The sequence below is a fragment of the Oryzias melastigma genome, unplaced genomic scaffold (assembly GCF_002922805.2).
Source record: "Oryzias melastigma strain HK-1 unplaced genomic scaffold, ASM292280v2 sc00345, whole genome shotgun sequence".
Lineage (NCBI taxonomy): Eukaryota > Metazoa > Chordata > Actinopteri > Beloniformes > Adrianichthyidae > Oryzias > Oryzias melastigma.
In genome coordinates this window covers 97,553-112,743 of record NW_023416943.1, presented here as the reverse complement: position 1 = coordinate 112,743, position 15,191 = coordinate 97,553, and the positions used below count along the sequence as shown (strand labels likewise).

The 15,191-nt window shown below is 38.9% G+C and overlaps 2 protein-coding genes across 3 annotated transcripts in view; one reads left to right on the top strand and one right to left on the bottom strand.

Moving 5' to 3' along the window:
• Positions 1-603: 603 nt before the first annotated feature.
• On the top strand, positions 604-8,304 carry fbxw2 (F-box and WD repeat domain containing 2). Its single transcript, XM_024264855.2, has 9 exons — positions 604-907; positions 1,327-1,381; positions 1,804-2,096; positions 3,107-3,329; positions 3,408-3,602; positions 4,429-4,562; positions 4,635-4,721; positions 4,808-4,977; positions 7,664-8,304. The coding sequence occupies exons 3-9, from the start codon at positions 1,830-1,832 to the stop codon at positions 7,950-7,952; spliced, it is 1,365 nt and encodes a 454-aa protein (XP_024120623.1). The 5' UTR covers positions 604-907; positions 1,327-1,381; positions 1,804-1,829; the 3' UTR covers positions 7,953-8,304.
• A 2,905-nt stretch (positions 8,305-11,209) lies between these two features.
• ralgps1 (Ral GEF with PH domain and SH3 binding motif 1) overlaps positions 11,210-15,191 on the bottom strand; it is a 30,216-nt gene continuing 26,234 nt past the window's right edge. For both annotated transcript variants that reach the window (XM_024264848.2, XM_024264849.2), the window contains exons 19-20: positions 15,069-15,160; positions 11,210-14,287 (exon numbers count right to left, since the gene is read on the bottom strand). In XM_024264848.2, the coding sequence (XP_024120616.1) occupies positions 14,258-14,287; positions 15,069-15,160 (122 nt within the window). In that variant the 3' untranslated portion in view covers positions 11,210-14,257. The remainder of the gene's footprint in view (positions 14,288-15,068; positions 15,161-15,191) is intronic.

Here is a 15,191-nt window from a genome sequence, read left to right as displayed (position 1 = left end):
CCGCATCCGGGCCGAAACATTTTTGCTATCTGGGATTACTTACATTACTGTTAGCGTAGAATATGTTTTATTAAACAATGTGCTAAAAATTAATCTTCACTTTCTCTTTTTTTAAGTTTTGGTTGTATCCTCATGTATTTCCCTAGTTTTCCCATACGGAGTATATATATATATATATATATATATATATATATATATATATATATATATATATATATATATATATATATATATATGCGTTTCTTCTGCTGACCTCTAATATTTTAAAATATGCCTCTTAATAAATCAACACTAAAATAATACTGGTGTAATTAAAAAGTCATGCACAACCGCGCCAGGCTCATAAATTTCACACGTTCTGTTTTACTACGTACCATATTTAGCGTTACACCGGAAGCAGCTTGACGTTGGTGTAAAATTACCCCTCTTTTTTGTCTTGCAGTCAACTGGTTATCGTCAAAATGAAAAGAACAGGATTGAAACTCGTTGACAAATCAAACGTAGAAATATTTAGAGTGCATATTCAAACATTTGTACAAAGTACTATTTCTAACGCTCTTAAAGTAGCACTGACACGCCTGTGAGACATGGCTGCGGGTAAAATTTCCCACAGACAGTAAAATCCGTTTCCATTATCTTCTGGTATTCATGCTGTCAGAAGCTGACAACCTCCTTTAGCCCAACGTTTCCTAGCTGCTGTAATTTAAAGAGGAATTTTAGATTTGTAGCATTTGAATCAAATTGAGGAAAATTAAGTGCACTTGTCATGTTGGTTCGCTGGCGAAAGCTACACAGCTATGTTGCATGGTAGGGATAAGTTTCGACAGGTTAGCTTTGCGGTGGCTAATTCCGCTATGTATACTACATAACCATGACGTTGGGGAAAGGATATCTCCGCAATTTACTGGTTTGTACAAATTTAAATATGATTAATTATGTGTTTTTTATATCGACCGGTGTATACAACAGTTAGCTTGGTTCGATGTTCCTAAGCCTAGCTAAGATGCTTTGGTAGCATACTGACAAACGGCACGAGTAACAGTAACTATGGGTATGCAGTGAGTCTAAACCCTCCTAAATATGTTTTTGTTTGGTGCTGGCATTTTCTTTAAGCTACATTTTATTGTGAAATCATTGTAAGTGTCCTCTTAGGGACGAGTCTGAAAGATAAGGCAATGCAGAGCGTGTTTCTGTGCGCACGCGCGGCTGGGGGTGTGTGAGCGCGTGCCTCAATCAAACTTGGAAGCCGTTTTCCCCCTTTTTAAGGTCTTAATGTGTTAAATCTCGTGTTCGTGATGACAACGCATGTTTTCCTATCGCCGACAGGACTGCGGGCGTCAGCCTACAGCGTGTGACTGAGGGCCGGCGGGGTTGCAGACAGGTAAAACGGATTTAATATCGTCTCATGGTGTCCGCGAGATGCGTGATTGTCACGCCTAGTTTCCACAAATGCGTCTCATCTTGTCTTCGCCACACACGAACGATCACGCGCTCTAGTGTCCAGCGCGAGGAACTGCTGCGTTTTGGACAGAGCTTTGGAACCAGCTGTTCTCCTGTCCACAGAGTTGTGGGCGCGAGACCAAAACAGATGACGACAGAGGCACTGTGGCCAGCATGGGCCGCCTCCTTTAGAAAATATTCTAAGTGCATTGAAGTGCCTGGAATTTTCTTTAACTCCTTTTGTCTAATTCTTTCTTTTATTTTTTTTTAACTTTGTTTCTCCAGCTGACATGCAGATCTTACAAACTGTTTTTGTAGCTGTTGCTGTCAAATGAAGAAATAGTTTTTCCATCGCTGTTGCAGGTGTTACAGGTTGCTCCCATGTGCCCATGGACAAAACTTCCTTTGAGGGGTGGCTGGAGTCAGTCTCCACCACTTTCCTTTCTTTGAACGACCAGCAGCGGAACCAGTGTCTGGACCACCTCATATCCTTAAGTGGCGCCGCCCAGCTCCGCCATTTGTCCAACGGTCTGGAGACTCTGCTGAAGCGCGACTTCCTGCGCCTGCTTCCTCTGGAACTTGCTTTCTACCTGCTGCGATGGCTGGACCCTCAGAGCCTGCTCACCTGCTGTTTGGTCTGCAAACAGTGGAACAAGGTGAACATTTTTGAAGTAGGGCAAAATTGGCACCTTAAACCTGGAGCTGAAAACCACAAAACATGGAGACGTGCTGAATATTAAGCAGTTCGGAAATGTTTACTATCTAGATATAGTAAAAACGTGAAAAGAGATAAAGGTCTGAAACATAAGAGCTGTTTGATGTAGGCCTGCCACGATTAATAGTCGATTAGTTGTTACTTTATATTATATGGAGTCAGAGTGTAGTGAAGTTGAACAAATTTTTGAGTGTTCATCACCAAAAAATGCACTTTTTTCATTATTTGAGTCAGTGACACCAAAACTGTCTCTTTAGTGAAAAATAGTTCCTTGTTTCAGATGCTGACCTCGTTAGAGAGATCAGGAATATACTCTCCATCAAACTCATTTTGACAGGTGACCTTTGACCCTACATACCCTTTATTTATAAAAGTGATATTAAAATGTTACATCATCTTGAGGGGCGGGCACCTGTCAGAATGAGTTTGATGGATGGTGTAGGGTCAAAGGTCACCTGTCAAAATAAGTTTGATGGATGGTGTAGGGTCAAAGGTCACCTGTCAAAATGAGTTTGATGGAAAGTATATTCCTGATCTCTCTCTCATTTAATCTTGTTTTAATCTTACAAACTAATGAAGGACAGATGCTTCATGATTCATTAAAAGTTTAATAAACTATAATCTTAGCTGTCTTTAATTTTTAGTTAGTTTAAAGCTAATGATGGTTAAAATTGGCGTTTTACATCCACTTTGCAAATGATCCGATTAGTCGACTAATCAGTAAAAATATTAGGTGATTAGTTGACTAATAAAATAAGGGTTTGTGGCATCCCTAGTCTGATTTCAAGGAGGTGGACTGTTTCCTCAGACATATGATTACTATGAGCTAATATATATATATATATATATATATAAAAAGACAAATTGATGCTTTGTTTCTTTAAAAACATTCCAAAAAAATGAACCAGCTGGTGGTTGAATTGCCAGTATGTTTATGTGTATTCCCTGTAGGTTATAAACTCCTGCACAGAGGTGTGGCAGACTGTGTGTCAGGAGCTGGGCTGGAAGATTGATGAGTCTATCCAAGACGCTTCGCATTGGAAGGTGGTTTACCTGAAGGCGAGGCTGCGCATGACACAGCTGAAGGATCAGGAGGCCTTTGAGACGTCATCGCTCATCGGGCACAGCGCTCGCGTCTATGCTCTCTACTATAAGGATGGTCTCCTCTGCACAGGTACACCTGAACTCTGGGGCCTGGAATGGACTAGTGGGGGCACCGCAGGGCTGAAACGTATTCATCTCTGCTTTCTAGGATCTGATGACCTTTCTGCTAAGCTATGGGATGTGCGCACTGGACAGTGCATTTATGGAATTCAGACACACACCTGTGCCACAGTGAAGTTTGATGAGCAGAAGCTGGTGACCGGGTCCTTTGACAACACTATTGCATGCTGGGAGTGGAGCACAGGAGCCAAAATCCAGCAGTTTCGTGGCCACACAGGAGCAGGTCAGTTTGTACCATATACAGGAGTGTTTTTAGGAAAAGGGAACTTTGGTTGTGAGGGGGGCTGCACTGTGGGGTAGTGGTTAGCGCTCTCTGTTCACGGCAAGAAGGCGCTGGTTTGAATCCGTTTGCTGACGGATGTCAATCATTAAAATCGTTGTAAATCTCTATTTTTGTAGTCAGTTGGAGTTCTCTTGTTTCACCTTTTGGAGTCTCGCAGATTTTTTGGATGCAATTTTTCATGCTTTTTTTTAATGACATTGTGTTCTCCATCCTGGTTGGCTGTAGATCTTGTCAGTTATTCTCCTCCTGTACAGAATGCGTTCAGTTTACCACATTTACATAAATCTTTGATCACAACCACATCTTTTTTGTATTATTTTTAAATAGCTTATTTTTCTATGAAGCCTTGAGAGTTTAACAAAGAGAGTGAAATATTAAAATGTTCATGTCTGTCTGAGAGAAGTGTATAAAATGTGGACTTTAACCGGCTTAAAATAATTATGGTGAAAAATAAAGTTTTTTAAAACGTATCTCCTGGGATAAACGAGAGAAAACCATACTTTTTAGACTATATGGCAGGTTTTTTTTTGTAAAAAGGCACTTAAGGAATTGTGAGATTGAAAACTGAATTCTCACTCTTAGAAAAGGTAGAGGTGATGATAGTTCACATCTTAGTGCTGTCACACTTTACTGGATAACATAAGTCAGTTGTGTTGCTTGATTCTATTCTCCAGTTAGATTCATTAAAGAGCTCTCTAGTGTGTTTTTTTCCTTGTAGCTACAAGTGTCTTTTATTGAATTCCTCTGAACTGTTGTGTCTGTTCAGTTTTCAGTGTGGACTACAACGATGAACTGGATTTGCTGGTCAGTGGGTCTGCAGACTTCTCCGTCAAGGTCTGGTCTTTGTCTGCTGGTTCCTGTCTCAACACTCTGACTGGACACACAGAATGGGTCACCAAGGCAAGTCCAGCTCATCAGAACGTTCTTCTTCTGACTCTTTCAGACTTTGATGGAAATAATGTTGTTTCCCAGGTGATCCTGCAGAAAAGTGAAGTTGAGTCGGTGGTTCACAGTCCTGGTGATTACATCCTCCTCAGTGCTGATAAGTATGAGATCAAGGTAAGCTAACAAACTGGAACCCGCCTGCATTGCTTGTGCAGGAATAAAAGCCATTTCATTAAAAAATCCAAATGTTCCTTTTGCAGGTTTGGCCTTTAGGCAGAGAGATCAACTGCAAGTGTTTGAAGACGCTCTCGGTTTCAGAAGACCGCAGCATCAGCCTCCAGCCCCGCTTGCAGTTCGATGGACGTTACATCGTCTGCAGCTCGGACCTTGGAGTTTACCAGTGGGACTTTGCTAGTTTTGAGATTCTCAGGTACAGCCTCATGCATAAACATAATTTTTCCATGGAAATATTTCCATTTGTCTAAATGCATTAATGTGCAGACTGAGACAACTAATTATCAGATGGAGAGTTTGGGTGAACAGGTACTTCTGGGACAGACCACGGCCCCTAACCATGTTCTGTAGTTGTACTCTGTTCTTGTATTTATGTAAAGTATAGTTAGCAGCCAAGCTTTCAGTGTTATGCAGATTTTACTGAAAGCTGGACTGATGTTAAATGTTAAACAGCCGGGTCATGCTGCTACATGGTGGCTTGAGTCAGAGGCCCCCAACCCTCAGACTGGGAACCACTACCAGCTTATGTGGTACCAGGTCATAGACAGAAAATACACGCAGTAGCTTAGAGTATTTTCATTTTGTTTATTTTCTGATTCTGAAGGAAGTTGTACTTTATACAACTACTAGATTCTGTCCACCACATCTATCTATAACTTGGTGCATGTCATGTAGTGCTGCCACAAACGATTATTTTAATAGTCGACTAATAATCGATAATTTTTTCTGATTAGTCAACTAATCAGGTCATGCGCAAACTGGATGTAAAACACATCTAAACCATCATTAGCTTTAAACTAACTAAAAATGAGATATATGGCATTACCTGTGATAATGCTAGTGTGAATGCTGTAAGCTGATTTTAGCCACTGAAAATTCTAGTGCTGATAGCTGAAGATGCTGAAATTGATAGCTGAGATCACTGAAGCTAATAGCTGAAAACGCTGAAGCTGAAAGCCAGCTAAAATATGAGTTAAATGTGAGATTAACCTAAAAGACATAAAAAAGCCTGAATTAGCCAAACCATCTTGCATGCAGCTAAAATAGTAGCTAACTCCAAAATAGCCTAAAAAGCGGAAAAAAGCCTGTTAGCCGAAACGTCTAGTCTGCAGCTGAAATGTTAGCTAAACTCCAAATTAGCCTAAAAAGATGAAAAAATCCTAAATTAGCCTAAATAGCTAGCATGTAGCTGAAATATTAGCTAAACTCCAAATTAGCCCAAAAACTCTTAATAAATGCAAAATAGTCCAAAAAGCTAACAGAATGTCATTATAACTGTCGACTTTAAAACAGTCTGACTCCATATAATATAAAGTAACGACTAATCAACTATTAAATTACTCATCAAATATTTTGTTAGTCGATTAGTGGACTAATCGTGGCAGCTCTAGTCACATGTCGAAAATACATTCTCTACCTTCTTAAAGTGATGCTCCAACCGTTAAATTAAATGGAAAATTAATTTTTAAAAAAATCTTTGGAAAGTTTCTGTGGGGAGAAAGAACCAGTGAAGAAGAGGCTTCAACTTTAAAGAAAACTAAAGCTGCTGTTTATGGAAAAAATCTGGAGTTTTTCCACAAAATATGGATTTATTGAGACAGTTGTGTCAAGAAACTTTAGCACAGAAGATACTCCTCTTTGTTAAAGAAAAATACATAATTGAAGGTGCAAGCGGGGATGTATGTCCTGCAGGCGCTACCTGCCCTCACCGCCCACCTTTGACAAGTTGCTTGGCAGCCGCTACACAACATGTGTCAAAGTCGAGGCCCGGGGGGCCGGATGCGGCCCTCCAGGTGATTCTATCTGAAGCTCCAGATCATTTATTTGTCCTTAATGGCCCGATGTTATCTTGCGCTTATTTCTAACTTTTATGATTGTGACAATATATTTTTTTACAGAGAGTAAAATACTGAAAGTTATTTAATGATTAAGTTGATTTATTCTGAAATAATATCCCTGCCTTTCTTATTATCCATAATTATATTAAAAAGTTACGGTTGTAAAAATTATCATTCTGTTAGCTTTTTGGACTATTTTGGCATTTACAATGATTTTTTTAGGCGACTTTGGATAATATTTCAGCTACATGCTAGATGTTTTGGCTTATTTAGGATTTTTTTCCTTTTTTTTGGTCCATTTTGGAGTTAAGCTAATTTTTTGGGTGCATACTAGCTGTGTTGGCTAATTTAGGGTTTTCTTCATTTTTTGTGGCCATTTTGGAGTTAAGCTAATATTTCTAGTACATACTAGCTGTGTTGGCTAATTTAGGCTTTTCTTTTGAAGTTTTTTAGGCTGTTTTGGAGTTTGGTTTATATTTACATGTTAGCTGTTTTCACTAACCTACGTTTTTTTTAAGTCTTTTAGGCTAATTTTGCATTTAGCTAATATTTTAGCTGGCTATTAGCTTCAGCGTTTTCAGCTATAAATTTCAGCACCTTCAGCTACCATCACTAGCATTTTCAGCGGCTAAAGTCAGCTTCACACTAGCATTATCACAGGTAATGCTATATATCTAGTTCATAATTATGTTTAAAAAGTTACAGTTTTTAAAGTTAAAAAAAATGTAGATTTAGAGTGTTCAATAAATGTTAATCCTGTTCGTCCTGCGACCTAAGGTGTGTTTTAGATTTTTGGCCCCTTGTGTGATTGAGTTTGACACTCCTAAGCTACACACACCACTGACTCCTTCCTCCTCTGTCAGTCTGATGCAAAAACCACTATTTTTTGATGATTTTATCTCCATAGCAAGTATTTTATGTTTTGGTCGCCTGTTTCATTTTGAAAGGGTATTCCTAAACACGGCAGGTGGAATCTAAAGATCACCATAAATATTTCACCTTCACCCTCATCCAGATGATTGAGTACTTTCCTTGTGTTTCCAGGGTAATAAAGCTGCAGGATCCAGCCAACCTTTCCCTGCTCAGCTTTGGAAAGGTGTTTGCACTCCTTTTCGACAACCACTTCCTGTATGTCATGGACCTGAGGACGGAGGTCATCTCAGGCCGCTGGCCTCTGCCGCCCTACAGGAAATCCAAACGAGGCTCTAGCTTCCTGGCAGGTGTGACGTCCTGGCTCAACGGCCTGGACGGGGGCAACGACTCTGGACTGGTATTTGCGACCAGCATGCCCGACCATAGCATTCACTTAGTCTTGTGGAAAGAGAACGGGTAGATGACGAGGACGTCCATTAAAGAAGTAATGCCGCCGCCGCCGCCATGTGTGCTGTGGAACATTTAACTGCCAACTTTTATCACACTCGGACCAAAGCATTTCCTTTGACCCGCTTCCTTCTCAGCCGCAAATCTCCTCCAGACATGTACAGTAGCGATGGAAATGGAAGGCCAGGTTACCAACTTCACTACTGGATTAACCCCTCCCACAAACCAAGCAAACACAACCGTCTCTTGTAAAGGATGTCTGTCAGGAGGACTACATTTTTGCTTCAGTCTGGCAGTGTAAAGTGAAAAAAAAGTACATTTTCTGACCTTAATGTTCAAATAAACGTGCCATCTCCATAAAAAACTGTTTGGTGGGATGATAACAACGTCGCACGAGCCGTCCCGCTGAAGCTTTGATGTCTTTGATTCAAGAAAGGGTGGCCTTAAACAGTTTGATCCAAACATCTTCATTAACTCCCGCTTGTTTGTTTCAAATCAAGTTATGAAATGATAAAATTATGTTAAAACTAAACATTTTAAGAAGCTTTAAGAGGACTCATCCTTCAACCCCTTCATGCTATGGAGGCAGCTGGAATCCGCAGTGCATGCTGGGTAAATACTAATACTACCCATAGTGTGTTCTGGTTACTAATTGATGCGCACCACCAGTTACGCATCAATTAGTAACCAGAATTCTTTTTATTTATTTTTTAATTATTTCAATTTTCGGAAAAAAAAATTACTTCAATTTTTTTCTCCTCAATTTCCCTTTCGGGGTTCCATACCTTGGGGAGGAATTCACAAAATCAATATTTTTTAAAACGTGTTTTCTAAATGTTTCCCAGCATTTGATTGAGCAGGCAGTTAAAGGGTTGAATAATATCACTGTAATGTGTTAAAAATTTGGCAATGACCAGCAGACAGCACTCTTAAAGTCCCATTTATAGAAGTCAACAGCCCAAAAAATTGGATTTAGGGTTTGGTTCCCCTTCAAAATGTGAAGCAACTCATGTTTTAGAAGAAAAGCTTAAACTTAATTTTCCAAGTTGACACAGATTTCCTAACATTGGTTGATTTTTTTTTTAAAATATTTTCACTCCAAAGGAATATGTTTCAGTTCTGCGCTGCTTTAAACCCCATTCACCAAAAATAATTGAAACTATTATTAGTATCAATTTTGTCCATATAGAATTGGAAGTACTTTGTCATCCTTACTGACACTTATCCTTTGATTATCAGTAACTTATCACTTTCTTCACACCTGCATCTCTGTTTTATTGGACCTGTACCCATCTAAATTTAAAGATGACACGATGCTCACTACTTTTCTTTAGTTTTTCTAAAAACAGGATATGACGTCATCGATTTCACGAAGTGAAAATCGAATAAATATGAACATTTCACGACGTTTATTTATGACTCCACTGTGTTCTGATGGTGAAAATATGGATGGTTTATTCAAATATTGCATTTGAACACGTTTTTTTGTTGGAAATTGTTCAACCGCAATGCATTGTGGTCTATATCCGCTACAGTGTATGCTAGTTTTTCGCAAAGACTTCTGGGAAATTTCGAGTGCACTCGATTTGGAATTAGTAGATTTGGACATCACTAGAAAATGGCGACCGCACTATATTGTTATTAGGGGGGAATTCGGACTCTGCAAAGCAGCAGGAGCTCATTAAAAATTTGCCTCTGAGTTGTGGGCGGGACTGTTGACTCGGAAGTTAGCCTCCACTAATTTCCCATCAACCCTTTGTTTACTCTTTCTCCCGCTAGCTTATAGCACCTCACAAGCGCAAGATAACACTAGCTTAGCAAAAAAAAAGTGGCAAGCATTTTGAGAGTTATGAAGACGTTACAAAAGAAATCTTTTTCAATCTGCAAAATTCTCATCAGCACGATTTGAATAGAGAAAACTCAGAAACGACATGAGAAAAAGACTACAACAACATTGGACTGCTTTTTTTGTGCAGATTTTTTTATTCTTCTTGTCACCCACATACATAACTGCTTTGCATTTAACTCCTTTTATTCGTTTTCTTCTGTTTCTAGGTCAAAATTCAAATTTTTTAAAGCAGATTTTACCACTTAACATCGACCAACATTTGCTCCTGTTTGTTTTGCTTTTGTGAATCTTTTTTTTTTTCCCCCAACTTTAATATCTTCTCTGACTACAAAGGCAAACTTATAGGTTTTATTTTTTTGACATTTACATTTTTAAATCGGAATAAAACTGCTGTAACTTTCTTTCAGACATTTACTTTCTCTGCTTCATTAAAAGTTTGTTGAAATTCTCAAAACTACATAATCACATATGGAGTTCTTCAGCGGCTTGATAATTTTATTTTCACAAAATGAAATGATCTACCATGAGTGTTTATTCATTCTAATTTTCCAAAACCTCGGTGGATAATTATTAAAAGAAAAAAAGCTTCATTTTATTGCAGTAACTGCGTTGTAAACATTGGGGATGTGCATATTTTTTTCATTCTGCCATGCTACTTTTTACGACTTGCATATCAGAATATCTGTTTCTGTCAGGGTTCTCGTGTAAAGTTGTTGCACAATGCATGGCCAAGCGGACTGCACTTCTGTGCAACATTACAATTTGATTTTGAGATTAAAGTTTTCCTATCACCGTAGGAGAATGTGAAATGTGCCTCATTACCAACAAAATGTCTGTTTTGGTCTCTGGCAGCTCTGAGCTGTGTTGGATCAAACCCCTGGATTTGTTTTTCGTTGCTCCAAAGTCTTTCCATCCCAACTGCTCCACGTTCTGCAGACTCCTTTGTGTTTGATGAGTCAGCTTTGTACAGACGACCTATTTCTTTTGCAGGGACACCTGAACAGCAGATGTATCGTGGATTGTAGTTTATTTTTCAACTTTAATTAAACTATAATCAATATATTGGATTCTGGTTGCAGTTGACCTTCGTCCTTCTTTCCAGTTGCACTGATCAGGTGATTTATGAACACATGGATTCAATAAAATGACCTCAAATAAGATCAACTTTTCTTAATTGTTTTTTTAATGATGAAAATAGGTAATACTAAAAACCCCATAATAGAGCACGGGGTTAATTAAATAAATAAATTAAAAAAGCCAAAATGAGCACAATTTCTATTTTTTTTAACCATTAATTTTTTGCTAGTTTTTACTCCTACTTGAGTAACTTTTTTATAATAAAGCTTAGTATAGTTCAGAAACCTCTGATCACATTGTTTTAAATGTTAGCAAAACTTAAAACAAACTCAAATGTACAAAAGTCCATTTGTACTTGTTTATTTACATAGCACAATAAAATTAATCTTAGGGCATATACAGAAAAAAATAAAAAGCAAACAGGATAATATAGCAAGTCACAGACTGTTCATGGCTACACGTGTTTCAAAAGGAAAAGACACTGAAAGCTCAGAACTATTCTGAGAGGATCGGTGGGAGTGTGTAAAACCAGCATGACAACACTTTCAACAATCATTTTTATTGAATGTACACTTGTTTACACTAACTTTGTTCACACAAAATAAGCAAGTATAGTTGGCTTGGTATAGTGGGATGGTGGAAAAGTGAAAAGGTGTAAACATCAGTCCTCGGTTTGCTCTCACAAGCTCCTCTGGCTCGGGTTCAGCGGGACGTTTACCCTCATGGGGCTTCCCGGTCGCCCAGGTAACGACTTCAGGGTTTAGTCTTATGAAGCTGCTCATCTTACAGAGTGTGGACTGGAGTGGGTCTATCAGTGAAATAAGCCCTGAGGAAAGCTTTCATTCCCTTTGCCTAAAAAAATCTATTCCTATGAAGTTTAAGGGGATGCAGAAATTCCGGATCATTGATTGTATAATAGAACTGGATTGAGTTAGTGTGATGTCACCCATAGAAAACGGCTTCCAATGAAAGGAAGTCAATTTTTTTCTAGACACATGTTGGAACCAGGAATTGTCAGTAAGCAATGATTGGTCCAAGTTGGTCTGAGTAAACATTTCTATGGCAACCACTCTGACCAATCAGGAGTGAGCTTGTTAGAAAGCTGCAGCCTTACCACTTGAGACAGGATCAGGAGAATCGCTCAAACACCTCAAACGTTTGACCAGTGGGCACCTCCTACTTTTATTCAAGCATCTGATTGGTCAGTTTATAACTTTCAATACAGCTAAAAAAAATCTTGAAAAAAATGGGCGGGGTCACTCACTCCAGTTCTCATAAACAGTCAAGGATCAAAGCAAAGGTCTCACTTTCATGTCCTTTCACCACAAAAGTCAATTTCTTTTAGGGTTTAATATCACAGAGTCTGTTTTTTCTGCCTTTGAAAAGTAAAAAAAATAAAATATAATTATTTACACATAATTCATTTCTAAAAATGTAGTTCTTCACTTGAACATTTAAGCAACCATTTTCCTCAGTGCAGAGAGGACACAAAGACGTGTCCACCCAGAGTGAAACTCATCAATCCCTTCTTTAATACTGTTTTTAACCATTTTTTACAAACCCACAGCAGGGGGCCACGACTCAGGTCCAGGGCCCATAAAGCAAGACTGAGTTTCAGCCCACCTCCTGCTAACTCTTTGACCAAATTTAACATTTGTTTTTATCATTTTTACTCTGCAAATGTGACGCTGACCAATGTGGAAAACCCCTTTGGGTACCAGGTAAAGGCAGGAATCTAGATCAACGAGATCTAGATCAGATTCACACCGATCTAGGGATTGGTTTCCATAACTTTATGTTGCTCCAACAGCGCTCGTGGAAGCAGGCCGACCGGGTTTGTCAGAATTGGATTGTCCTCCTCCTCTCCCTTGGCATCGACTATCATGTCTACAAACAGCTTTAAGATCTTCCTGGTCTCAGAACTTTTGGGTCACAGACCCTTGAGTTTCTATCATGACCCGTTCTGTGGGCATTCACACGCCTGCTGAGCATCTGGACAGACCAGCACAAGGTCCACAGGAACAGCAAGAGGGGGGGGGGGGTCATTTCAGACAGCTTATCTATAGGCTGAACAGCAAATGAAACAAAAACACTTAAATAAGTATATTTCCACCATACTTACTTGTTTTTTTGCTGTTTCTTTACAAAAAATGTGGCAAATAGTCTCTGAAATAAGAACACTAAAACAGTTCGTCCAGGATTCTGTTTAGGAGAAGAGTGTGTTGATCCTCCTTCCTTAATGAAAACGGTGTTTTAACATATTCAATTATCTGGTGATTGAGGACATATTTACAGAAAATTGTATTTTTTTCATTCAAATTGTTGTAAATCAGGAGCAAAATAAAAAGACTTATTTGTGAAGTCAAAAAATTCACTGGGCGGGGCCAGCAACAGGGACGGGAAGGGGGGGCGGTGTTGCTTAGCGTCAACAGCGCCCACAACTCCGAGGTGAATTCCTATGCTGCTCTGCAGAAACTACGTTCTAGAAAAGTTTTTCGATTACAGATAAAAACATCATCATCATATTTGAAAACAGATCCAAAGGTGATCGGAGTGGGACTTTAGGAGGAACTTAAACCCCAGTGACAGCAATAAGACACTCGTCGACAGGACCAATGCACAGACAGCAACTTATCACCCAGTGAGGAAAAATCTCGGAACTTCTGGAGATTCCCAACAAGGTGTGAAATGAGAAAGTGGACGTGGAGCTCTGAAGGCCTCATCCACCCTGATTTGGCACGAAGCTGCTCCTTTAACATCAGGCTGGGACTTCACAAACCCGCAGCAAATTGCCACAAGGACCCATAAAGCAATAATTTGTTTCAAAGAAAGACGTTCACACACTGACACCATGGTACTCATTACCATATACATACATGAAGAGGTGATCTCCAGACGAGAACAGAAAGTTTCCTGTCATGCTGTTGAAATGAACCTTTTTCCTCTTGCAAAAGCAGTCCCATTATTTCTAAGTCTTCAGTGTCTAAAGGCTGTGGAATACTGTGATGGAACCAAAGATCCGCCCTAAAGTGCTCAAACGGTTCTCCACATTTGTGCTCAAATGCACAAAAAAAAACTCCCTCAGATCAGAAGCTCCACACAGGCAGGAACTCCTTGTGCTTGCTCACATGTTCACAGCAGGTTAAGAAAACGATAGAGGAGTGCCATCAATAGAGCACCTTATCAAAGTCTTCAGATGTTGGGATTTTTATAAAAAAGCAACAACGGACAAAATATGCTAACGTTACAGTCACAAAGCCAGTGTCACGGAGCCGTTCAGCGGCCAGGTTTCGGGCTGTCCCGCAGAGGCAGACGCCATCCAAGTCTGGAGGTTCAGAAGTCTTCCCAATGATTGGAGTTGGCTTTAGAGTGTCCTGTGGGCAACGCCTCCTTCATTCAAACGACATGAGGTTAGCTGGTATCTGGAGGGAGGAAACCAAACATGAGCTTTTTTTTTAATTCAAATTGGTTTCAAACATGTCAATAGTAAAGTACATGCAATATGTCACTTATAGTGGGTAGTAATCGTAGTAAAAATAATAGAAACATTTAAATGGAGAGAAGCACGTAAAACAAAATAAACATCTAAACATAACAAAAGAAACAAAAATTAAATTTTTAGTACACCAAATGTTAATATTAATATTCTTTTGAGACAAAGATCTGTCTAATGTGGTTCAATAAACAATGTGTGGTCAGGTGTCTACGGTGGCCCTGAGATGCAAAAAAACTTTTAATGATCACATCGACAGATAAAAAAGCAAAACAAATCTTTAAAAACTGTGTTACATTTTAGAAAAATAAAACAAAATTCTAAAAAATGTGAAAAAACAAAGAGAAAAAAAACAAGAAAGAAAAAACATTTAGGAAAACAAAAATAATTTGAATTACTTTTGTTTTCTGATTTTTTTTTTTTTTTTTTTTACAAAAACCGTGAAAGTAAAGCTGTTTCTTAAAAATTTTTTTTCTTTTTTTTTAATTTTTCTTGTGATCTTTAAAATGTTTTTGCATCAAGTGACTCGTTGATGTGATTTGCACTTCAGGGCCACCGTAGGTGTGCCATGCAAAATGATTTACATTTTCAGCGACTGGTGTGATTTTTGTCAAAGAAAAAGTGTAAAAACACTGGTTTAAAATCCAAAATCAGAACTCCACTTTAAAAAAAAACAGAAAAAATCAGTTTCCTGTGAAGGCCGAGTGTACCTGGGACTTATAACTCCTACAAGCCTCCTCCAGGTTTTTGTGCCAGACGATGGCGGAGAACCGGGACCCCGTCTGGAACTTGTAAACATTTCCTGTGACACAGAAAGTCCACGTGAAACCATC